This window comes from Pelobates fuscus, chromosome 1, assembly GCF_036172605.1.
Source record: "Pelobates fuscus isolate aPelFus1 chromosome 1, aPelFus1.pri, whole genome shotgun sequence".
Taxonomy (NCBI): Eukaryota; Metazoa; Chordata; class Amphibia; order Anura; family Pelobatidae; genus Pelobates; species Pelobates fuscus.
Window position 1 is genome coordinate 434,873,379 of NC_086317.1, and position 26,867 is coordinate 434,900,245.

Sequence of the window (26,867 nt, forward strand, 5' to 3'; positions counted from 1 at the left end):
CCCTCTGATTTCTTCCGGTATCTACAACTCAGGGACTTTGCTCAAACACCGGCGGTTCGGGCTATAGCGTTAACACCGCCTACGTTCTTCGAGAACATGTGCCTTAAAGAGCAATTCCCGAAAGGCCTTATCACTACCATATACGCGCACTTAAGTACCTCCACTTCGGAGTGTGGGGCACTCACCTACACAGCCCAATGGGAGGCCGATCTTGGCGAGGAGCTTGAGGGAGTGGAGTGGCAGGATATCTGGGAGGCCGCTGCGACTTCATCGGTATGTGTTTCCATGCAGGAACAAGCTTACAAGACCATGTTCAGGTGGTACACCACTCCGGTTAAACTCCATAGGATGCATAAAACGTCCACGGACTTATGCTGGAAAGGTTGCGGCAATAAGGGAACCTATATGCATATGTGGTGGGAATGCCCGACGGTTCAGCAATTCTGGAAACAGATAGCAGGGTTACTGAAAAATATCTTTGACAGAGAGATCAATCTAGACCCTTGGGTTTTCCTTCTGGCCAGGCCTCTGGAAGGCAGGTCCAGAACGGAACAGTCATTAATTCATAAAGTAAATTTAGCCGCTAGACGAGCCCTAGTACAAATGTGGCTACAAAGTGTTACTCCCCCACTAAATGTTGTCCTACACAAGATTAAAGATACATTTCTAATGGACAAACTGACGGCTAAGGTCAGAGGCACGCTTACGAAGTTTGAAAAGGTTTGGGCTCCATGGATAGATAGCGGAGTGGGCGATTAAGGGAGGAGGGGGGAGGGCTCATTCCCCCATTCCCCCACCTTTATCAGCATGTCTGCACCTGTTAATACACTCCGTGTTTTTCTCCTGTAACGGGACCTTCAGGTTCCCGCCGGGAGATCAGCAAGCTACACGAGACCCCATCGATGTCACACACCTTATTATCGTCAAAATATGGTACACCCACTGACCACGTGTATTGATGTTTAAATGAGCTAACGGGTCCCGGCGTCCTCTCCCCCCTCCCCCCCCTCCCCTAGACCCCTTCTCAATCCCTCTTCCCATCTCAATCTCTCTCTTTTCTACTTTCTATCACTATTTTTCTTCTATTGACTCTGCATGGTTCCTCTACCCCCTACTATCTGACGGCACATTCTCCACCCTGCCTCCAGAGAGCTACTACCGCCGGGGATTAATATGGTTAGACCACACTCCCATTGAGGCTGCCTTCTACTTAAGGGCGGAGCGGGGAAGTATACTTGAGTACAACAAGGCCCAACAGATGCCGTCACCATGTTATCCTGGCCAGCATGAATCATGCGATGGGACCAACCATGTCTCTTTCTTTCTCTTTTTTCTTATTTTACATTTATTAAAAAATTAAGGTGGAGCACCCTGAACCTGTGTGGTACGTCGGGGCGGTAGTGCAATCTATCATATCCAGCGTAACAGGTTGTGTTTTATTGTTATTGTACTTATATGCAACCTATATGTTCTTATGCCTGCCTGGATGTACTCCTATGGGTTTATGTCGGAAAATGTTACTGATACATGTGATATTGTAACCTTATAATAAATAAAGAATTTAAAAAAAATAAAATAAAATGTATATATTATTTCTATTAATTTATTCATTATTTTTTTTAATGCCCCTCAACACTTTAAAAAAAAAAAAAATTATTAACTGACTAAAATTGTCATTAAACGTACCTTTACTCTAGCACTGGGATATTCTCCTCAATGCAGTCCAAACCTCCTACAGTGAAGTCATCAATCATGATGACTTCTATCCAGATGGTTCTGCAGTAACTGTGATGCATCAGTCCAGTGGTACTCTGTGAGATGCACTAAATCAATGTGTTCATAGAGAAGCAAAAGACAGGCACAGAGTCTGGTGTCAGCATGCTGTCACAGGGAATTCAAAAGATTTAATAACTCAGTATGTTTCTGGCTGAAGCCTCTGCAACATGTAAACAGTGTCCTTTCTCAGAAACAGCAATGCTTTGATTTGCAAAGTCGCAAGAAGAGCATCTATGCCCCAAAGTTCCTTGGTTAAGATGGTGATTTTGGTGCTTAGGCTGTCCCTTTAAATATTACTTACACATTGGTGCTATATTAGGTGTGCTGGGAATGAAGTGTGTATCTGTGTGTGTGTGTGCAGGGGATGTAGTATGTGTCTGTATGCATGCTGGGGATGTAGTATAAGTCTACGTGTGCTGGGGATGTAGCGTGCGTCTGTGTGTATGCTGGGGATGTAGCTTGTGTCTGTGTGTGCACTGCAGCCATTACACTTACCTATACTCTGTGTCTGTGTATATGCATGTGTGTCAGTGTTTGTATCTGTGTGTCTGCATCTGTATGTGTGTAAGTGATTTTATCTGTTTGTTTATGTAGCTGCATGTGTGGCGGTGTTTGTGTGTCTGTATATCTGCATGTGTATCAGTGTGTCTGTGCAACTGTATGTGTGTCAGTATATATATCAAAAATTGACAGACATACAGATGTACAGACACACTGATACGTCTGCAGATACACAGACATGCACACAGACACTGACACATACAGATACACACACTGCCACACATACAGATACAGACATACAGATACACACACTACACACTCATACATACAGTATATACAAACTACACACACATACTACACATATACAGATGAATACTACACACACAATACACACATACAAACACACACTACAAACATTACACAGATACACACACACTACACATACGCAGATACACACACACAGATACCCACACTATTTACAGATACATACACACATACAAACACACAGATACAAACACACAGATACCCACACTACATACAGATACACACACACACACACACAGACAAACAGATACACACACAATAAAAAAATGAAGCCATCCAGCAGGTTTTTACCTTATGCTGGCTGTGGCTGGTGGGAGTTGGTGCCATATGCTGTCACTTCCTCCAAGCTCTCCATCCGGATAGGAAGGGGCAGTGCACGACCGGGCCCCTTATTGCACATGTCAGTCGGGGGCTCTAAGGACATGGGCCACCCGATGGACCCTCAGACAGGTTCCCAACCCGTGCGGTGCTGCTGTACCACCACCAAGGGTTGAGAAATCCTGTTTTAGATTATGACAGGGGCAGCAAAATGCCACCCGTTAGAGTGCTCCTGGAGCCGTGGCTCCAGCGTGGTCCATGGACGGGCCGGCCCTGATGCAACTATGACCAAAACTGTCAAAGATAGTGTTGAGATACACTCCAATCCATGGAATGTACAGTTTGACTTCAGGGCAGGTTTTTTGATTTTAATTTAGGGAAATGTATTTGGAAGCAAATTTATTTCTAGTGCTTTAGATAGTGAAGACATGCCATGGCATTGCTTGACTTTGTTTGGATCAGCAGCATCATTATCATTATAGTGACTTCTGGATATAAATAATTTACAAAAAACTAAAATTCCAGCAGATTGTGAACATTTCTGATGCTTATCCATAAAAATTAAATTGAGGCCCATATTTATTTGGTATCAAATGTATTGACCAAATTCCTAAACATCATTAAACCTAAGGTACAAAATATATTTTATTGTACATATGCAGTCAGGTTTGTGATGCATTTTGGCATCAATACACTCCTTGTCTCTCAATGTGGAAATCTCAGTTGAACTAAAATTGTATGTAATATCTAATGCAGCAACCTAAAACTGTTGTAACACATATGTAGAAACAAATCGATTATAATTTTTCACCAAAAGCTTTCTTGTAACAGAAATTCTGTTGCTTTGCTAGGGCAGTGAATGTTAAGATTTTCTGTTAATTTATGCCCTTTTCATCTCTTTTGTAATATTTTTTAAATATAGGCACTGTGAGAAATGTGTTCATAATACATGTTCTCTAATGTTCTGCTATTGTCTGGTGTAATAATCCTGTTATTTGATATAAATTTAAAGAGACATGGGGGGCGTGGCCTGACCACCGATGGAGTGAGACGCACCTAACTCGAGCTCCTAGGCCCCAACCTGCTAAGCCCAGTAACATAGCTTAAAATCCACAGAAAAACACATAAATGGGGAAGAATAGGCGTCAGACCAATGCAGGAACCTCTGGTGCGACCCCGGCGCAGTAACCGCCTGGCCCGATGGATGAATTTCTATCGATGCCGCTCGGCCTCCGCGGCACCGGGTATACGGACACGCGGGCACCCTCTTCCCCGGGCTCCAGTGCGGTGGACTCAATGCACGAATCACCAGCCACCGGCACACTATCCCACATATCAGCGGATATAGCGGCGATCTCTACAAGTATGTTGACCCGCAAGGATAAAAACGAAATGGTGGGCTGAGAGATATCATCCGAGAAGAAATCGCGGCAGTCCGCAGCAATCTATCCGCGCTGGAGCAGAGGGTGGATACCCTGGAAGAGAACCACCTGCAGGCTGCACAACATCAGCAGGCCACGGATCTAGCCACCACGAGGCAGGGCAACATCCTCCTGGACCTCCGGCGGCAGATCGAAGACCTGGACAACAGGGGCCGCCGGAATAACATCAGGATCCGGGGCCTACCTTAGGCGGAGGGAGAAGCCCTGCAAGAGATCCTCACAGGCCTATTCACGCACCTACTGGGGGACACAGCACCTCAAGAATTCGGCATTGAAAGAGCACACTGGGCCCCGAGAGCTCCCAGGAGAGATGGCCAACCCAGAGATGTTGTATGCTCACTAGTGTCGTTCCAGCTGAAGGAGGCCCTCATGAGATCCGCCAGAGCACAACCACATATCACCTACATGGACGCCCAGGTCTCCCTCTTTCAAGACCAACTATCATCACCCATGATGCCCGCCGGGTCATGAGGCCGCTTACCCGCCTCCTGCAGGAGAGGAGAATCCTATACAAATGGGAGTTTCCATTCAGCCTCCAGGCCAGGGTCGGGAATGTCTGGCATGTCATCCAGAGACGTTTTAGCCGCGAGGCAAACAAGGCATTTGCCTTGGGCGGCATTTTCCAGGGGGCGGCAAAAAAAGCCGCCCCAAATGCCCAGGGCAAATGTCTTGTTAGCCTTGCGGCTAGCTGACATGCTGGGCTGGCGGGTCGGCATTGGCGGGCGGGTGGCTGGCAAGGGAGCACTTCCTCTGAGCACTCTGCTCAGCTCCCTTGCGCGCCGCAGAGTGATGCCCCAGACTCACTCTGCTGCGCGCAGAGTGCTCAGAGGAAGTGCACCTTCGCCAGCTGTCCGCCCCCCCGCCCGCCCAGCAGCCACTGGACCACCAGGGAGAAAGAGAACCCCCCCCCCCCGGGGGGCGGTTAAAAAAAATAATTAAAAATGTGTTAATGTGAGTGTGTGTGTCTGTTAGTGTGTGTGTGTCTGTTAGTGTGTGTGTGTGTGTGTGTCTGTTAGTGTGTGTGTGTGTGTCTGTTAGTGTGTGTGTGTGTGTGTGTCTTTTAGTGTGTGTGTGTGAGTGTTAGTGTGTGTGTCTGTTAGTGTTTGTTTGTGTGTGTGTGTCTGTTAGTGTGTGTGTATGTCTTTTAGTGAGTGTGTGTCTGTTAGTGTGTGTGTGTCTGTTAGTGTGTGTTTGTGTGTGTGTCTGTTAGTGTGTGTGTGTCTGTTAGTGTGTGTGTGTGTGTGCGTCTGTGTGTGTGTCTGTTAGTGTTTGTTAGTGTGTGTGTGTCTGTAAGTGTGTGTCTGATAGTGTTTGTCTGTGTGTGTCAGTGAGTGAGTGTGTCTGTTAGTGTTTGTCTGTGTGTGTCTGTTAGTGTGAGTGTGTTTGCCTGTAAGTGTGTGTCTGTCTGTGTGTGTCTGTTAGCTAGTGTATGCGTATCTGTCAGTGAATGTGTGTGTGTATTTAGAAGGCGGGGTGGAGGGAAGGGTTGGGTGAGGGGGGCGCCTGCCTAGAGCAGCACGAAACCAGGATACACCACTGATGTCATCCGCTGGCCTAATGATGTGCCCTGGTTCCTCAGGGCCGCCGGCCTACCTGAAGTGTCAGTCCCGAACTGGATTCTAGATGGCCCTCAGGCACGAGTGACTGGACCATCGGAAGTAGCACACAATCTTCGTTTGGACCTCGGACCGCCAAGACGCAGAGGTGGCCCCGAGGGCCCCGAATAATAGTACCTGGTAAAGAAGCACCCACACTCACCTGGTCCGCACCCCCGCCCTGATCAGAACTAGACCAACCCTTGACGATCGAGGAACTGAACTGAGTCATTAAAGCCTCCAAACCACACTGGGCTCACGGACCAGACGGATTACCACTATCATATCTCTGCACTTTCAAGGACACATTATTACCGAGACTCCTGACGGGTCTCAACTCCAAACGAACCGGTGGCCACTTCCCCACGGACACTCTGAGCGCAATAGTCGCCATCCTCCCGAAAGAGGGCAAAGATCCCGCTAAAAGCACCAGCTACCGCCCTATTTCATTACTGAATGCGGACCTGGAGATATTCGCTAAGGCAATGGCGCTCAGAATCACCCAAGCTCTACCGGATTTGGTACACCCAGACCAAGTCGGTTTCATACCCGGGAGGGAGGCCAGGGACAACACCAGAGCCCTTAACATCATCCACGCAGCCACAGTTGATAAACGGGAGGTTGTGCTCCTGTCAACGGACGCCGGAAAGGCGTTCGACTGGGCGTTCCTCTCAGAGACCCTACGCCACATGGGGTTCGGACTGCACATACGAACATGGGTGACCGCCCTTTACATCACACCAACGGCGCGCATACGGGTCAACGGAGCATTGACTAAGCCGTTCAGCATCCATAACGGCACCCGTCAGGGCTGTCCCTTGTCACCACTCCTGTTTGCCCTCACTCTCGAGCCCTTTCTGGAGGCAGTCAGACGAGACGGGGGCATCACGGGGATCCGCATGGGCAGGGAGGAACATTGTGTGGCGGCATACGCAGATTATATGCTTTTCTTCTTAGAACAACCCAGAATCTCAGCCCCGAACTTATTGGAGGCGTCTAAACGGTATAACGAAGTTTTCAACTTGAAACTTAACCTAGAGAAATCAGAAGCTATGCCGCTCGCACAGGATGCTGCCCTAACACAACACATCATAGCACATTTCCCGTTCAGAACCTGCGCGGCTAAGCTCCGATACCTCGGTACCTGGCTGCCGAAAGATCTCACGCAGGTAAATCAACTGAACTTCGCCCCTCTCCTCGTGACTTTACAGCAGGACTTAAAACGATGGACGTCCAGCTATATATCTTGGTTTGGTCACATAAGCGCAATCAAGATGAATGTGATGCCGCGTATCTTATACCTATTCCAAACGCTGCCTACCACCATCCCCCGCATCTTCTTCCAGAAAATAATGACCAACATCAGACAGTTTGTTTGGAGTCAGCGGCCCACACGGGTCCGACAATCGATTCTGGAACAACCGAAGAGCAAAGGAGGAATGGGACTACCATCCGCTCTCATGTATTACCAGGCGACTTACCTACACCGTTTGGTTGATTGGCACGCCAACACAAACACTAAGCAATGGGTTGACATAGAGCACCACCAAGCACAAGGGAAGATCCCAACCCTGTTGTGGTTGGGAGAGGCTACGTTCAGAGAGGTACGTACAGGCAACCCAATGATCGATGCCACCCTCAAAGTCTGGTGCGGGGTAAAGTACGCCAAGCGGCTCACCACATCCCCCAACCCGCTCACACCTATAACTAACAACCCGAAGCTAGCGGGAGGGCTAAGCTCCGCTACTCTTAAAAACTTCCAGGCGTCAGACTGAGTCTACCTTTGCCAATGGTGCAACGGCCAGAATCTCAAACCCCTGATAGACCTGTTAAAAGACCGCAGACCAACCAGACTAGACAAATTCCACTACCACCAAATCAAAACCTACTATAATGCTATCTCGGGAAAGGATCACGTGCACCGCCCCTTATTATATCTCGAACAACTATGCACGGCCAGGCGCAACCTCTCACACGGTGTATCAACGATGTATTCCGCCCTAATGAATAGTGGAGACAAGGGCGCTTTGGGTTTCACGGAGTGGTGGGAGAGAGAAACGGGGACCGAACTCACAGACGCAGACTGGACCAAGATCTTCCAGCTGACGCACAAAGGGTCCATAAGTTTAAAATACCAAGAATGCAACTATAAAATATTGATGCACTGGTATAGGACTCCGGACATCGTGCGACATGTTCATGAGTCGATTTCCGGTGAATGCTGGAGATGCGGAACGGAGGTGGGGACAGGATACCATATCTAGTGGACATGCCCTCTCATAGTACCATACTGGCAGATGGTAAACCGTACAATTGAAGAAATCACCGGCACCGATCTCCTAATGCAACCGCTGACGATGCTGCTAAACCACACACACACACACACCACTGAAGGCATACAAAAAAGGGCTCACCATACACTTTCTCTCGGCGGCAAAAATGCTTATCCCCACACACTGGCAAAACACTGTAGTACCCTCCTTCCGGCAATGGATCGATAGGGTTGAAGACATCTACAATATGGAGATGATGACGGCCTCCCTGCAGGGACGTGCGGACAAATGTGCGCTGACCTGGTACCCATGGATGGACTACGTGGACTACGTATATATTTACTTGTTATTCAACTTGTTCATTTTTATTATTGCTTTTGTATTTCCTTATCACATTTTCACACAGCAGCATTTTAGCAATCATCTGCCCTACATGTGTTATTTCTAATCAAATATATTGTTCTGGTATAAATTCTGTAGTCTTACTCTTATCAAAACAAAACTATTCATTAGCTACGTTTTCGGTTGATATCACGTAATGGTTTTACCATCAAGTGCTACCCACTGTGATCGAGCTCCAAAGACCATTTGTGATAATGGTATTAGCAGTGTTTGTAGGCTTTGGCCCTGTTCAATGAATGCGTAGAATGTGACTAAACGTACCAGTATACTTTTGACAGTATATGTGTGAGCTAAGTATACTGTTTATTGAACATGTACATATACAACAAATGAAAACATATCACATAAGGTCAGTGCCATAATAAATAGAGTGAATATTTATGGTTGCTAGAGGTGCTTCCTGAGGCAGTTCTGCCTTTCAGTGTCTACACCCTGTGCACGAAGACAATTAACTTTCCTCATAGAGATGCATTGATTCATGTAACTTGGCCAGGACTGTGTTTGGCTTGTGCTGGCTCTATGGGAAAGCATTGTGATGTGCTTTGAATAACACTTCTGATGATGTTAGCCAAGCAGTCAGATCAGGGGCAGAGCCAGCACCAGCAGACTGGATCAAAAGTAAGATTTTACAAATTGCCATAGAAAGAGACAGTGTTAGGGAGAGTGTGTCAAACTGCTGGAATTGACTGGGGGGTAACCCCTACTGAGTAAGAGCTTAGGAAAACGAGAAACTTACTAGTATACCTGAAGGGGTGCAAGCACAGTGGAGCAGTACACCTACTAGGTTCTAGTACATAGATCAGCAGTCCATAAATAAAATTTAACTTTTAATAATAAATTTAAAATAAATGGGTACAAACAAAAACAATAATTGGGGACTGTGGATTTTTAGCGTACGGATTTTTTCCTCACCCCTCTCCCTCTCCCCTTAACAGTGCAGCTAGCCACTTACCTATGTAATATAAGCCCTGTTTTCTTTTGGGCTCTGTCCCCAATTATTGTTTTTGTTTGTACCCATTTATTTTAAATTTATTATTAAAAGTTAAATTGTATTTATGGACTGCTGATCTATGTAAGATTTTACAATATTTATGGGGGCAAAGGAGATCAGGGGGTCTAGATAGTGTTTTTTTTTTTTTTTAACACTATAGGGTCAAGAATACATAACGCTAAACAGCTTCTCAGAGGTGAAATTTAAAGGACAGAGTAATAATACCATTTTACTTCCTAAATCAAGAAACTGGCAGAAATTCTCAGAATAAAAGATCAGACTGGAGAGAAGATATTGGGAGATTAGAAAAAAAAGGAGCAAGGAAATAAGTCCTGTGTAAGTAAACTACGTACCTCCAAATAAACTAGCAGGGATTCATAATGTTAGGAATGATCAATCTTATTAATTAAGCTGGTAAATCAAAATTAATTTTACATTTAAAAATAGAGTACCTGAACTGACAGTTGACTTTTTCCAGTGCGGCTATTCTGACCTTAAATTTTAAATTCCCTTTGTATTCTCACTTTAGTGAACAACCCTTATATTGCCAAAAAAAGTAGAATAAAGTGCCCAACACAAGTTTCACTTATAAGGCTGTATCTGGGTTTCTCTCACTTTAACATAAAGTAGACTGCATTCTAGCAACAAGGGAGACAAGAGGCTGTAGTGGGATTACTGTACCTGAACTATATGAAGATTATGCCGGCATGCAGATATCAGTTTTAAATTCTAGTGGCATTTATAGAACGTCACATTCTTAGAAACACCATCCAGTTCTTTACAAATAATCATAAGTAAGGGAGTTGATCAACCTAATGTATGTATGTTTGTGGCACATTGATGTTTATTCAAACATTAAAATATATATAAGTGAAAACTGAATTTAAAGGGACACTATAGTCACCCAGATCACTTCAGCTCAATGAAGTGCTCTGGGTGTCAGGTCCCCCAGGTTTTAACCCTTCAGATATAAAAAGAGCAGTTTACATTGCAGGGTTAATCCAGCCTCTAGTGGCTGTCTTCCTGACAGCCACTAGAGGCGCTTCTGCAACGCTGGATGCGAAAATCGCATTCAGTGTGCAGAACGTCCATAGGAAAGCATTGAGAAATGCTTTCCTATGCACTGTTTGAATGCACGCGCGGCTCTTGTCGCAAATGCTGATTCCGCTCCACTCGGGAGCTGACGTCGGCGGGGGAGGAGAGGTCACCAGCGCCGAGAGAGCCTGGCGCTGGATAAAGGTAAGTGGCTGTGGGGATTTTAACCCCTTCAGCCCAGTGGGAGTGGGACCCTGAGGGTGGAGGGGACCCTAAGGGTTATATAGTGTCAGGAAAACGAGTTTGTTTTGTAGTGATCCTTTAAGAATTTTGAGAATTTGTTCAACTAAAAAACTTGATTTGTAGTGATCCTTTAAGAATTTTGAGAATTTGTTCAACTAAAAATAGTTTTTGACTACATTTTGAAATTTGTTTTCAGATCTTTACAATTTGGTATTTAGTGAAACAAAAATTCTGTATGTGAGAAAAATAATGTCAAATATTTTCTCCCTGCTCAATATTTCTAGAAAGGTTAAATGAAAACAAACAAACAAATAATTAAGATTGTTTACACGTACACAGTTCTTTTGAGGTATTTTTGAAAAGCTATGTGTACACAAATTAGCTTTTCTTATCCCACTATCTTTGTGTGCTGCCTATGAATACCTGCAAAAACTCTTTTTTAACAAAGAGAAAAGAGTAAAAGGTTGATGAATGTTGGTTGGAAACTCTTTTGTTACTTCTGGATATCCTCATACCCACTACCATTCCTGAAATAAATAGCTTAGTACTTTCTCATTTTTGGGGGTTCAGATAACTTTAAATGGGCACTCTAAGCAGCATACCCACTTTAGTGCCAATCCATGGTGTTATGTCAAACCATTTAACAGCAGTTTTACAAACCTAGGGATTGTGGAGACCACCCCCTTCTACAGCTGCATTGATAATACAGAATTAACACTTACACATTATGACTGTCAATTGGTGGTGGTGGTGGTGGGGGGGGAGGGGGGGTTGACAGTGCTGTTTTAAGATGTAGTGGTTTTGGTACTTATAGTTTAGGTTTTCACCCAATGCTATTTAATAATACTGAGCACAAATTTCATTGCAGAGCTGAGTGATTTCCTAAAGTAGCAGAGGTGCTGGGACCCTTTTGCGACAGTAACCCAAAAAGCTGGACTTTCATGGTCATAAATGATTTTTTTTTTTTTTTATGAAATAGTTTAAGTTCTGCTATTTTGGCCTGAAGTTGTCCTTTCCTGTGTCACATTCCCCCACTCCCCCTGTACAGAATGACACTAGAATGACATGTTATGTGTAGCTGGGTGACTGACTGCCATTGATAGGAGAGGTCGTGCTGTCAGTGAGAACACCTTGAGACACAGACCATCCATCCCTGAGTGATACTGACTGACACAGACTGCATCCCAAACACAGGGACATGACGTCAGACAAACCCCCCCATGCTTCCCGTTGCCATGGTAACCTTGCAGTCCTGCAACCTCCTAATGCACAGCTTTCCTTCACAGCCACAACTCACAACATAACGTGTTTCTCTGCAGACGCTCACACACGTCATGTGAAAATGACGTCACGGATTACCTACAGTCCGGGGGGGGGTCCCTGCCTAACATTACGTCACCACAAACACTCTCGCAGGAGACGGACCAGGTGACTACATAACCCGGCATGCTCTACGCAGTGTCACGTGCACACAGCCAGGACAACATTCTCGCGGTGGGCGTGTCCTTTTCCCCCGCCCTCCCACCAGCTAAACCACACCCCGCCTCCTCCGCCACCACGATCCTCTCTTCTCTCTGCTGCGAAGCCACGCCCTCTCCCCCTCCCCTCCTCACTCTCTCCGCAGCCAAGCCACGCCCACCCCTCAGCGGCCGCCATGTTCCTGCCAGAGAGACGATGACAGGAAGGAGAAGCTGTTGAGAGCACTGCGGCCGGTTGCTTGTCCTGCCAGTGCGGAGAGAAGGACTGTGACGCCATTGTACGCCCGCAGCGGCCCGCCTGCCCTCACACACACACAGCTCGCCGGCGGTGGGAGTCAGGGCCGAGGCAGTTGGCTGGTGCAGTGAGGTGGTCGCGCAGACTGGGGGTCGCTGCCGTGCAGGCTAGCAGGGTGATCCCTCCTCTCGGGCTATTTATAGAGAGGGAGCCAGGCGGCATTATCTGTATGGTGATTATCGCAGGATCCCCACAGTGTGCTCGGGGCTCTACCTCCTCCCCGCCTGGAGCCTCCGGAGGGAAACTTTACCCAGTCAGTCACAGCCAGGACCCCCCAACCAGGACCGCAGCCCCCCAGCCAGACCACCAATAACAACAACAACAATCATAATAAACCCCCCCCCAGCCAGACCACCACCAGTAATAACAACCCCCCCCCAGCCAGACCACCACCAATAATAACAATAATAAACCCCATGCCAGTCATAGACTCACCGTCACATCCAGGAGAGCTCATCTGGATTTAAACCTCAGCCTAATCCCACCATCCTATCTCCACTGCAGACAGCGGAAAGGGGGCTCTGACCGTGTGCTCCAAGCATCCCCTGACAGCCAAAATGTCAAACCCTGTGCCAGTGGATATGGTAAGATATAGATATATAGGCATTATACCCTGCCTGCATTGTAATGGGGATTTAAACAGCATGCCCAGTGCTGAACAACCACAATGATGAGCCCTTTTATTTATTCTACTGCTGTTAGTTTATATTTTTGTGTGACCTTTTTGTCTCCCAAAATGAGATTACCCGTTTAATTGGCTAATGTAAAGTGCCATTTGTTTTGTAATGCTTTGCAGAGGGTATAATAGACGTTTTTTGTTGTTGTGTTTTATTAGTGCTTGAGTTTTTTTTTTTTTTTGGAAGTAATGTTATTTTGTGTGTGTGTTTTTAAGGAAGGTTGCTTAACCAATTGGAGATGTTACGCTGTAATCCACACATACACATGTATTTATATATTATGTGTAATACAGGATGCGGATACATTTTTAAAATGAGAGCCCAGTGTTGGGAAAGAATTGCCTCCCACTCACTGTGTTTCTTTTCCAGTGCTTGACATGGCACCTTCACTTTGATGCAGACCCCCTTTGGCTTACAGAGTATATTAAAATTTGATGGATAGTTGTTGTTAGTGTATGTCTTTTGCTTTGCTGTATTTATATGGAAAGCCTGTCACTTGCTATTCAGAGCAGAAGGAAGTTGTGTGTGTGTGTGTGTGTGTGTATATATATATATATATATATATATATATATATATATATATATATATACACACACACACACACACACTCCATGAATGACAGAGAAAAAAACTTTATTCACCAATAATCAAGGATTTGGTCCAACAAGGTGTGTGTTAGATGAGGGGAAAAAAACCTTGATTATTGGTGAATAAAGTTATTTTTATTTTTTTGCCTTTTAGACCTGCAAGTATTCTCCTTCCTGGATTGTGTGTTTGGCTGAGACAGCACTGGGGCAGAAAAACAGGAGAGTCCTTGAGTACATGGTTATGAATATGTATGTGTGTGTGTGTATATATGTAAATTATACACACATGCAATGGTAAGGGTGAATCATGTATTGTAGAAAAATCAATGCCATTGTTCTGGATAAATCTTAATAAACCAAGAGACTGAAGGTTGAGTGGTTTATAAATGCCTCCAAAACCCTACCATGGCATTAGTTTCCTCTAATGAATTTTGTTTACATTACATGATATTTTGTTTATATTACATGATATTTTCAGATTAGGATTAAGATACTTTAAGCGGTTAATGTTTAGTGATTGCTGTGTGTGTGTTAGTGTAATGTATGTGGTAAATGTGTAATGTGCTAGGGTAGTTTAGGGTCTTTACTTTAAGGGCAGCTCTGGTACATAAATGTTGTAGTGCTGCCTGAGATTAGTGGGATTTGTAGCCCAAGGTGGCAGCTATTTTACCTGGCATCATTGCAATGGCTTCAGGTACAGGAGTGCATCTTCCATTGCTTTTTGGCAGACACGACATGTATGTCCCAGTTGTCCCCAAGATGAGGGCCCACAATCAGCTGTGAGTTAATCTATACTTTAATGTTGAAATAATGGGCAGAATGTTTTGTTTGTGTGATATACACACACTTATACACATTGCTGGATTGGTGTTGGAACCATTACCTGTTAAATGCTGTGTAGATTTTATTTAGCTTTTTTTTTGTCAAATCATTTTCTAAACAGTTTTTTCCCATTTTTATGTAAATTGAGTTGAAAGTGGTTGTCAATATTGCACATCTTCAATTATGTCTATGCTAATATATAGTTTAGGAGTTCTGATGAACACTATCATTTTATCTTGTCATTTTAATCTGGGGTGTTGCTGGTTCTTTGAAGCCTGTGTACTTGTTCCTTGGGCAAGTGCTGTAATTGGATATGTTGATAAGGAATTTCTTCAGATTTTTGTTTTTTTCCATTTAAAACACCGTCAGGCCAGATGCCTGAAGACAATAAAACTGACTAATACCCAAAGGGCTAATCTATTTAAACTCTGAAATAATATCTGTTTTAATTATTTATAACCTTAACCAGAAACATAAAAAAAAAATTGTACAATGTGCTATATTTGGACAAAAATCGTCAGTTTGTAGGCTGTATGGCTCTGTTAAACGAGTCAAATAATATTTGACAATACTAGCTTTAAGCCTCACTATGCAGTATGGTTTTAACATAAATATTTTTATTTTTTTTGTCTGGATTTTATTTGCTCTGCTTATGTCCAATATGCATCCATAGTTAAATAGATTAATAATGTTGCATTTGAGATATATATATGTATATCTATCTCTATTGAGCCTCCGCAATCTGCAGTTTTCTCCAGGTATAGACAGTCTGAGATGTCACTATGATGCCGTAATGCCAAAGGGCTGACAGTCTAGGATGCAACTGCATCACTAGAAGTTGCTTTTACCTTCTACGAAACACATACCCCTCTCCCCCCCCCCTTGTAGAACACCTTGTAGGAAAGCAATCAAGTATTGATAAAAGTCCAGATGGGACTGAAACATTGACACTTTCTACTTGAAATTTTTGCTGCAATAAAGAAGCACTATTTTCGAACCATATCAAGTCCTGTGAGTGTTTTCCTACAAGGTATTTTATTTATATATATCTTAAGTAATGTTTATGTGTATTACATATGAGAATAAATAAACCTTCTATACTAAGATATCATTTAATTAAATTTTTGGAGTGTAGCTACTGTTATGTTGACTGATTTTTTTTATTTTTTTTTGCATAGCAGGATGCTTTGATAACTTAACCATCACATGAGGAAAAATAATAATTACATTTTAAATGTTGATAGCTGCAAGTTATTTGTTTTGAGAGTACCACTCATCTATGTGGAACACAACAAATGTACTTGTCAACAATGGCAGAACTGGTGACATGTCTGTAATGATTGCTGACTTTTTACCGGTTCTAGTAAAGTTTTATGTGTGATTATCCTCTGTGGATTTTGTATGTGTTCCCAGTGTCCAAACTCAATCATTAAAACCCTCCTAGAGTTTTATATTCTGGTGTAATGAAGTAAAGCGATGGTTCTAGAGCGTTTGAACACAGTGACTAATACATTTTCATTGTATTGATTTGCCATTCATTCTCGATCAGTGCTGTTTCAAGATAGCTGCAAGGAACATTTCATTGATCAATTGCTTATAAGAACTAGTCTTGTACACAAGAGCTGCCATATGTTGTAATCCATGAATGTATTCAAATATACAGCACTTAGACCATGAGTTGAATAGTGTTAGTTTATGTGAGTTCCTATAAATGCCTGTAATTACCCATGTCTAATAAATGCACCAGGCTTATAAACCTTAAATCACTATGAAACATCTACATGGTGATTGGAAAACATGTATTTGTATGCAAATATCCATCACATGTTTTAGGAGATGTTTGTGCTGCATTTTTTAAATCCTTGTCACTATTCTTGTGAATTATTACAACATAAATGTGATTAACTCACAAGATACAAGGGTGGCTTAACTGCAGAAGTGATTGTTAAAGTATCAGCATTATTGTATACAAACAGCAACTCCTCTTAGGACAAAAATGATACATTTTGCACTGAAGGTGTTTTGACTTCATGTCTTATGATTAAAAAAAAAAAAACGTCATAAAGGGATATTCCATCTCTCAAACACAATCATGGTTTAGTAGATACACCCCAATGAAAATATGCATGTATTTAATAATGCGTTTTTTTTTTTTTTAATTAGGATATATCTTAAAACAGCTTTCAAAACCTATATCTCCTCACCTTCAAACCCACCCAGACTTCCTAATCCAGCTCAATGAGAAGTCTTTGCAAGGCAGGTGCTCTGGGCATTTGCTGCCTCTTGACTTTAGCTGCACTGGGCTAAACAACCAGGAAGTAATATGACTGGTTTTCTGACAGCCAGGGGGTGTAAACAGTTAACATTTCTATTGTCCCACTGTCTTAACTTTTTTTTTTTTTTTAAATAATCATCACAGCGGTGATGGCACTTTAATGTCCATGGTGTTTTACCAGTTTATGGTTGGCACATAAATTGTACTTACTCTACATCTGGGTGTCTACCTTTGTCCACCCTGTTTAATAATTTTCAGAACATCAAAGTAAATGGTTTCTTTGGCCTCTTTCTCTGATGGATGCATCCACATTTACAATGTAACTTCTATGTGTAGAAATGCCTGTTTAAACATTTTTTTATTTATTTGAAAGGCAGGTTGGAGGGACATTTTCAGTTATTTACTGATGTGATGTATATTTTATCTAGTCTTATTCCCCAATTGTGACGTTAAACACATTAGTGCAGGCATTTGAATTATTCATTGACTAGTGCTTAAAGGGATTGCCAGTGACAATAGTTTGCTGACCAGCAGCCCTTTGTCCTCTTCTTGTTGTATTTAGGCCTTAAAATCCTTTTTGTTTCTCATTCTCCCTGTGGGCATTTTCATGACCCATTCATTTGAAATATGGTTACTGTAACGGTTTAACAAGTTTGTATTACATTTAGTATTTCGTTTTTTTTTTTAAATTTTGGTTATCCTTGTAGCATTAATAAAAAAAAATAGGTCTGCGTTCAGTCTACCAAAGAAGCTGATTTTTACCACTGTGGAAATTTGCTGTTTATATTACGGTAATATTTATGTACATATTTATAATTATAAAATGTGTTTGCTGATCATGATCTAATAAACTGTTCATGTCTGATACATTTCTACGCTAGCCAGTATAAAATGTATACTGTAACTGTCATTTTCTGCCCTTCTAGTAAAGATATGGGTACATACCTTTCTGTAAGGATGACTTCAGAGAGTTTTTGCAGCAACCCCCATGTCCAGCTACATGTGTGAAGAGGTTTAAATAAATGTTAGTGCTATTCCCTACATAATTCAATGTACCTTTTCCAAAGGCTCTTTAAGTTCTTATTCTCCCCCCCCCCCCTTTGCCCCTGCTAACCTTGTTTCCAGACATGTAAGACATGTTTTGTTAAAATTAATTTTTGTGCCTTGTTTTACCCATTGTACAGCTCTGTGAAATATTTTGGTATTATATAAATAATTGTAGTTTAAGAGCCAATAGAGTTAATAGGAGAAGTATTACTCCCCCCTTAACTCCGATTAAGAATTGTCCTCTCCCTCTGTCTTTGATATTTTCTCCTCCATTTATAGAGGCTTCTGGTTCACATCCCTTCCCCTAGCGTTGTTTTAAATCCCCTTTTACCTCCCTAGAGCCGGACTACTCTTTAGGCAGCCAAGACAAGGAGCCCAGTGGGCCCAGTCTGGGCTTTGACCTCCGGCCCGAATTTTGAAGGTGTCTTCTTGAGCCAGCTTGATCTAAGCCCTCTTACTCGCTTAATGGTGTTTCATGCCACAACCTCAGGCGCAGAAAAATGTAAGTGCTGCCTCACAGCCCATTGGCACTTCCGTTGCCTTTGTTGGTCTCTCCTCTATTGCAGTTTTTCCTTTGTCTCCCTTCTATTCCCCTATCCCTTTTGCTTGTCTCCCCTCTCTTCCCTTTTGCCAGCCTCAACTTTTCACCACATCCCTTTTGCCGGTCTCGCCATTAACCCCATCTCACAGATCTTACGTTAGAGCTGTCTCGAGTTGCGTAAGGCAATATGACCACAAGGCATTCAGGCACTCTCAGTAATCTACCTAATCAGTAAAATCCCTCAATTTGTATTTTATTATGAACTGCCCTGTGTATAAGTAAAAAAACAGTTTTGAACAAAAGGTAAGGCATATGGTACATTGGGGAAGCACATTCCAAGATGAGGACTAGCAGTTTTAAATAGCAGGTTATTTCATACCCTGCTGTTTACTGTGCTACCGTTATTGATCTGCTGGCGCCCAGTGCAAAAAAATCCATTAGGGCCTCACACAGTGAGCGAGTAATTCCTCTCTTCAGAGACAAGGAAGGAGTGGAAGTAGGAGAAGAATGTACCATCCCCTTTTCCTCGGAGGGAGAGCTGTTTAATGACCCGCTGCAAAGAATGCAGAGCAATATTAAAGAAAGTCTGGACATGTCATTAATGGAACACATGTATGATTAACCCAGTTGTAGGAAGCTGGCCTTTATTAGATATCCTTTGTTGCATTTTATTTTGTTTTGAATTATTTTGACTTCATAGGTGTCATTCATCGATATAAATAAAAAGTATAATTCCCATTTAAAAATACAAAAAAAAAACAATTCTAGAAATGTATTCTTGATTTACACCAGTGTGAGATTTTCTATGTGCAATTGACTAATTTACCTATCATATTTACCTATACCAATTTTGAAAAAAATCTTATATTTTTCAAAAGATTAAATCATTTGAAAAGATTATTCAAAAAGCTTAACTCTGCATAAGTCAACGGTGCCCAGAGTTTTGCAAACTGTATGTATATATAAAAAAAACTATTTATTTTTAAATGCAAAATTTTTGTTGCTGTTTAGTAATTTAAATCTCCTTTTCCAAGAAGGAATGACTCGGTCATTTAACAAATGTATATCCTAACTGAGCTTGCAAAAATCAGCAGGACGTCACGTTCTGTCATGAGGTCTTTAGGGACTAAATGTCATTAAAAGTGTAACATATTTTCATTGAAAGTAAGGGGTGAAATGAATTATGTTAACCTCTCAGTCATTCGTGACATTGAGGAGAGAGGGCTTTAGTTCTACTTTTTTCTTTGTTCTGTTTTTCTTTTTCTAAGTAGATTTTCAAACTGTAGCAAGTACTATGCATTCACAAGTACAGTGCTTATAAATGTTTAATGCATCTCCTTGTAAAGTCTTCATTACTGCAGACTGTTCTATATTAGCCGATAAAATGTAATGTAGACATTGTACTAGTAAATGTATTCTGATTTATTAAAAATAAGAAGTAGCGAACAGAAAAGGTACATTTAACTTTTTAATGGTTTCCAAGTATGTTATTAAACAGGTGTCTCTGCCACCCCCTCTCTGCAATAAAATGAATTAAAATAAAGATGTTACGTACTTTATTCCAGTGCAGAGATTCCTTCGGTGCTGCTCATCTTTCCGCCTCCTGTGACGTCATTGAGGAGGAGGCATGACTTGCTCAGGGAATGATCCAGTGTTTCTCTTAGAGTAGCATTGGGGGACTAGATGTGCATGCGCGGTAAGTGCTACACATCCAAGCTTCCCCATATGGAAGCATTGCATTCAATTCTTTCCTGTGAGCTTCTGTGTCATGTGACCAAGTTTTAGAGGGTTAATAGGATAGGATCACAGTGGGTGCCTTTAGTGTCCCTTTTAATGGTACTCCTTTGACCACAGGGAGAATGAAAGGTAAATAAATTCACACAAGGTAAAACTGACTTGTTGCAATTTATAAACCTTACATAAAACTAATTTTGTTTATAAAACTAATTTCTCAACATCCTTTTGACAGTTGAATTAATTAGGAAGTATCACTTTGCTATTGAATTGTTTATGGGGTGAGTAGTGCTGGAGCTGTAATTTAAAAACCATATAACTGCAGCAATTAATGTATATAGGCCATTTTTTTCACCCCATTTTGTTCAGTGTACTCATGGCTCTTTATCTTTTTTTCTGACTGTTCAGCCCTATTCTGCAGTTACAAACACACAAACGTAAGCCCTGCTCTCAAACTCCCACTACAGCTTATCGGCAGCAATGACTATAGTACACATCAGCCATAATACATACAATAAAAACAAAAGAAAAAAGTCCCCTTCGCACTATTCCAAATCCCTATGCTCTTGTAATAACTGAAGTTCGTTTTTTTTAAATTTATTTTTTATCACTCCAATGGCCATTAAAGGGTAAGGTCACTTGCCATGACTCGCTTAAGAGATTTTGCCATAATGTGGCAGGTGAGCTTACACTTGAATGGCTATTGGAGTGGTTCTAAAACTCCTCCAGTTATTATAAGGTGCATAGAGATTTGGGATAGTGTGCAAGTAACTTTTTATTTATTTTTTCTGTAGTCTGCATTACTTTATTTAAATTTTTTTTTCTTAAAGTTCTTTGCTGATTGAAGCAGTCCCGTCATGATCTCTGTTTTACAATATCTTCTACAATGCTAGTAATTTCAAATCATACACTTCTAGTCTGGCCTTACACATTACTTGTTACTGCAAGCCTTGGAGGTCCGTGTCACACTCACATGGGGTACATTTCTACTCCCCAGGGCTAAACATTCACTCACTAATGGCTAGTAGGAAGTGGAAACTTTGAGCTTACACATCATATGAAATGGTGTAAGAACTGTGTTTTAAATGGGGACTGTAATTTCTCAGGATTCTTAATACTATGTACTTCTTATCCCTTAAATATTTGGAAACCAGTATCTCTCCCTTGATTATTTTTTTATGATCTCTTGGCAATCGGCATTGAAACAATGTTTCAGTCACTCCTCTGATGCAATGTTTGTCCTTGTTTGGGCCACGTCTGAATTGTGATATCAATTGCAAAGTCATTGGTGTACCATTTTCTTTTAAACAGTTTAACATCTAGAGAAAAGGTTACCACAAGTTGCAGGTGATTTCCAGCGTTTTATTCAATGGTGTAGTTTTCAGAGAAGTGTCAGTTCCCATTTAATATTTACTTATTTGTGTTTTTTCCTTTTGCTTTAGGAGCTATTGTTTTTTTTTTGTCTTTTGTTTCTCTTATATTTGGACCTTAGCCGATTCATGGTTAACGTTTTTAAATATTACACGGCTTAACTTAGTATTTGATGGTTCTGGCATGTATGCAAATAACATGGTGTGAACACTTTTCTACATTGGCTATTTTGCATTAACACAAATGTACCTTTCATAAAAATGCTGTTTCATTCATTCATCTAATCTTACCTTGTCTGTAATGAGATCCATTGTTATGTATTTCATGCCAGGCGCCTTCTGTCTGATTTCTGTGCTGTGGTTACTAATCAGATGCTTCCTGCATTACCGATTATAACTGCTTGTTAGGAAGATGTTATTAAATTTAAGGAATGCAGTAGATTTGTTTTTCTGGCTGCTTTAGTCATGGAGCTTAATGTGGTATTGAGTGCTTTGGAGTAAGAGTTAGAATGGAGAGATTGTTTGGAGATATCCAAATTAAAAGGTCAGTTACAATCTTCAAATGTGGGTTTCTTCTTAATTTTTTTTTTTTTATACAGAAGTAGCCTTGAATAATTTTGTGATGTGTAGTTCTTTCTTTTCTCTTAGTGAATATGGACTGTCCACGTAAAGGAATAAAAAGGGAAATGGTGGATGTTTACCAAAATTTGTTTAATAACTATTTAAATGTATTCACCGGACACAAATTGTGTCCACATATTCACGGATAACCGTTACATTTTAAACAAGCGCACATGTTTTCGTAAAATCCAGTACTGTTAATGTGTTTTAAATATTCCATATAAAAACTGGCATATCTCTCCTCATGTATTTAAACTCATGTATAAAACAGTTGTTTTGGTGATTCATTTTTGTAGGAAAAGTTCTCCATAATGGCGTTTTCAGAAAATTGTGTCTTCTACAATAACTTTTTTGTTCTTCTAGTCTCAAACAAACCAAAATATGCTAATCCAATCTACTATATATATATATATATATTATATATTGGATATACACACACACAAAGAATGTTGCCACATATGTGTGTGTGTAAATCTTGAGAATTCATTATTTTCTTACTACCATTTGGCAATAAGTAAATTAGAGGTCAGTTGTTTTTGCAGCTCTTTTGTCCCTTAGAAGCCACAGAGCAGTTTGTGTGCAAATCTATAGTGTTTACCCTTGCAGGTATTATTTTAGATTTTTTAAAAAAAAGTTTGTTTTTTTGTTTTATTTTTCTTCTTTTTCTTATAGTATTTAAAAAAAATAAAAATACTCATATTGATATTTTACTTCTCCTTGTGAGACTGTCATATTCCCCCCTTGTCTGTTTTTGTTTGGGATCTATTTATAGGGTTTCAGGTGGCTGCAGATGTACACTAGTGTCTTACGGGTTACATACTTTATCTATTATGATTATGTGTTTTAGATTAATTTTATTGTAAAAAATATATCGGTAGTCAACAATAGTGAGACGATATATATGTAACGGATCACCTGGCACTCCGACTGGGTACCTCCGTTGAAGGATGCTCCTAGCGCTTCCTGAGGACTCCAAGCACTCCACTAGACACCATAATCACTGCAGACCCCACAAACCGCCGCAGCTTGGTTGGGGTCTCGCCGTCTCCTACCCACCCTGGACCTACGACAAGGCTCCAGGTTCCAGTGGGTGAACCTCTTTCCCCAGAGAGTGAACCAGGAACAAGCTCTTAAAAGAGCTCCAAGGGAGTATGAAGAGCATAGCAATCCCTTGTAGCTGTTTTCCCCCAATAAGAGACAGGACTCTAAATTGAGGGTGAAGTAGAACTGGTTTAATGAGCATACAGGGCTTTCTTATATATACATTTTCCCGTAAGGTTATCACCCACATGGAGCTTGTGGTACACAGGAAACAAAGTTACAACAGCCAATCAACACAGTACAGTACAGTCAGACACTCCCAGCTAAGGCACACAAACCCTCCCCTCTGCCTGTGATACAATTAAAAAACACAATGGGTTAACTTAAAGTCCAGAAACATCCCAAAACACAAACATATCCCCATATATCCTACATCCACGGATTGCCCTGATCTGGGGGAACAACATATCCAAAAATCACCCAGATCAGAGCAGGGGTTTAAAAGTTTTATGGAAGTCATATTTGACCGCAAGCATGGCTTTCATGCCCTAAACAGTTCCACAGATTTAGGCTGTGCGGCTGGTCTATCTTCTCCTCTATCCTGGAGATAATTGGCTTAAGTGGCTGTGGTAAGCCAATTATCCTTAAGTCCAAAAACTGTTACAAAAACTACATAAAAATACATAACTCATATAATACAATGTTTAACCCATATGTCCAACATATCCCAAGATTGCTTGGATCTGAGCGCTCAATATGTCCGAAAAGCGCTTAGATCCCACGAATACAGTTGGATCGCCATGTGGTTAAACAATTGCAAGTTGGGCTGATGAGAGATTGAGGAGGGACAAATAAGCCAGTTTCAACGGGTCTCAACGGGTCCTGGGACAATGCCCTGCTGGAGAAACAATAGGACAGGAAAAAGGAGGAGGGGAAGAGGCACATTTTCCCATGGATTTAAAGGGGCAGAAAAAGTTTTTTTCAAAATCCAAGCAATGAAGGCAAAAGCTGCAGTTCAGGTACAGAGGGTTCTGTCCCAAGTGCCTTAAACACCAATAAGTTACAGGGGGCCATAATCACAGGGTAGGAGGCTGGCAAGCAGGCCCCTCTCCAAAAACGCATGGCAAACTCCCTAAAAAGGGGAGTTTGTCACACTATATTACAGGCATACCCCACTTTTAAGTACACAATGGGACCAGAGCATGTATGTAAAACGAAAATGTACTTAAAGTGAAGCAATACCTTTTTTCACTTCCCAATGGCATGTACTGCATTGCAATAGCAATTGGCAGGCATAACTGATACTGCAAATGCAGATTTCCCGTGATTTTATTTCCAGTGATTTTATTTCCAGTGATTTTATTTCCAGTGATTTTATTTCCAGTGATTTCCATTGGGCTTTTATTCAGTTATAAAAAAAGAGTAAAAAAAATATATTATTCCAGATTGTACCATTTATCTTTAATGTTTTACTTATCTGACAACCTTAAACTGTGAGGAAAAGTAAAATAAACCTGCCCACTGGGCCATTTTCTGTGAATACAGTGCCAATTTGTATTTGTTAGCAGCTTAGTTGCACACTTTGTTTAGTAACATATCTCCTCACTTTAAGCATTTATGGTTTAACTTTGAATCCTCAGAATTGTGGCTAGTGCAGCTAAGCTGCTAAGTGATAGTAATAGAAAATGGCAGGGTAAACCCTTTCACTGGATGGCAACCGATTGCAGAATATGGACAATGTAGGGCAGAAAAAAATAATTATATGTTCAGCTAGGAGTAGACATTATACATTTGAGATGATTAACCTGTACCATGACAGAAGGTGTGAAAAGTTCTTGCCCCAAAGACACTGAACTGAGCTGCTCCGGGCGAGAATAGAACCTTCCATTTACTGTTCACTCACAAACAGAAGAGGCGCGGGAATGTCTGTACTCGCAAGGCACCTTTAAGTACACTCGTGGGTATGTCTGTACTCGTGAGTGTATGTAAAGCGGGGTATGCATGTATATACTCCATATATTCCCCACACACACATGCTTCGATGTATTAGTTATTTGAATTCAAATATCAGTTATTTGAGTTCAAATAATGTGTAAAATGTATAATTACAATCATAAGTGTTATATAGGGAGTCTTGTAATTTCATTGGAATATTTTGTGCCTAGACTTAGGTTTCCCCTTTATCTTTGCCAACTGTTGATGTACACATTTATGGTTTCTGTCTAGATTTATACTTGTATTTGTTATTCTACAATGGATCAGAAAGGTGGCCTAGTTTTCAACTGTTGCTGCGGGTTCTATTAAAAAAAAAATAATAAAAAAAAAATTCCTGTACACTGCAGAATTACTAGCAAATTTAAAGATGCTGCTGTAAATCTAAATAAAAATGTGTTCTCTCATCAGTCAATCCGTTCTGAGAGTAGGTTATCCGGGTGGAAAAAAAACTGACAGCCAAGAGTTAGAGAGCCCTTCTTACTGCAAGTTACTACAATGTGTGCTCTGTAGTTGCTGGGATTTTTTTTCTCTTGAGTATTTTACAAAATGCTTGGTGAAAATTAAAGCAGAGTGACATGCCAGTGCGCTGGCAATAATGTCCACATTTTGGGGACGTTTTTCAAAGCAGATCCACAACAACGATCTTCTGTGCCTCTTCTACATTAATGTAATGACAATGGCCTGGACCTTGCACTATGGTGACTCTGGGGAGGTAGCAAGTATTTAACATCGCTTTGAGGACTACTCCACACCCATAAAGTTCTTTATCTATAAGGAGTATCTCATAATAATGTCCATTTATAAACGTGCCGATTTGTAATGGAAATGTCTTCTGCTTCCATTAGCTCCCTAGAGCTAACAGAAGTGACAGTCGTACTCAACTTGAGTGAGCCGTCCCCCCTCCCTCTTCAACATCAAACCTCAGAGCAATCTCCATAGACCTCAGATCAGTATGCTGTAAGTTCACGGACGAAGACCTTCAGAGACTTCTCAATGCAAAGCCTAGACTATTTCACTGTGAAGAGTTTAAAAGGAGCTTTTACAAACTGTGTTTTAAGATATACCCCCAATGAAAACGTATGCATGAATTCATTGTGGATATATCTACTAAACAGTGATTTCAGTGTATTTTTCTGCCCATTTGGGCAGTGGAGTGTTCCTTTTTAAAGTGCTTATGTTTTACTTAGTAGTTTTTCCATTTGTTGTCGCATGCAGGGCATGCCATGCATGATTGTCTTAGCGCAGCATTTCAATGTAGATGCATAAGCACATCTCCATAGATGATGCTGCCTTGAACACAGGATTGCAGCAGAGATGAGTATTTTTTACTTCTTCTTCCCTACACAGCTCTGTTCATTCCAGTAAAAGCTTCAGTAGTGTTAATTGTGAGTGTATAGGGAACTGTCATGTTTAGAGAAGTGACAGGTCTGGTTTAAAGTGAACTTGTCACAACAGGTTCAATTTTAAGCAAAACAACACTGCT

At 41.4% G+C, this 26,867-nt stretch overlaps 1 protein-coding gene across 1 annotated transcript in view; it reads left to right on the forward strand.

The window, feature by feature from the left end:
- Positions 1–12,522: 12,522 nt before the first annotated feature.
- UBL3 (ubiquitin like 3) overlaps positions 12,523–26,867 on the forward strand; it is a 133,037-nt gene continuing 118,692 nt past the window's right edge. The window contains exon 1 of the mRNA XM_063429488.1: positions 12,523–13,257. Within this exon, the coding sequence (XP_063285558.1) occupies positions 13,231–13,257 (27 nt within the window). The 5' untranslated portion in view covers positions 12,523–13,230. The remainder of the gene's footprint in view (positions 13,258–26,867) is intronic.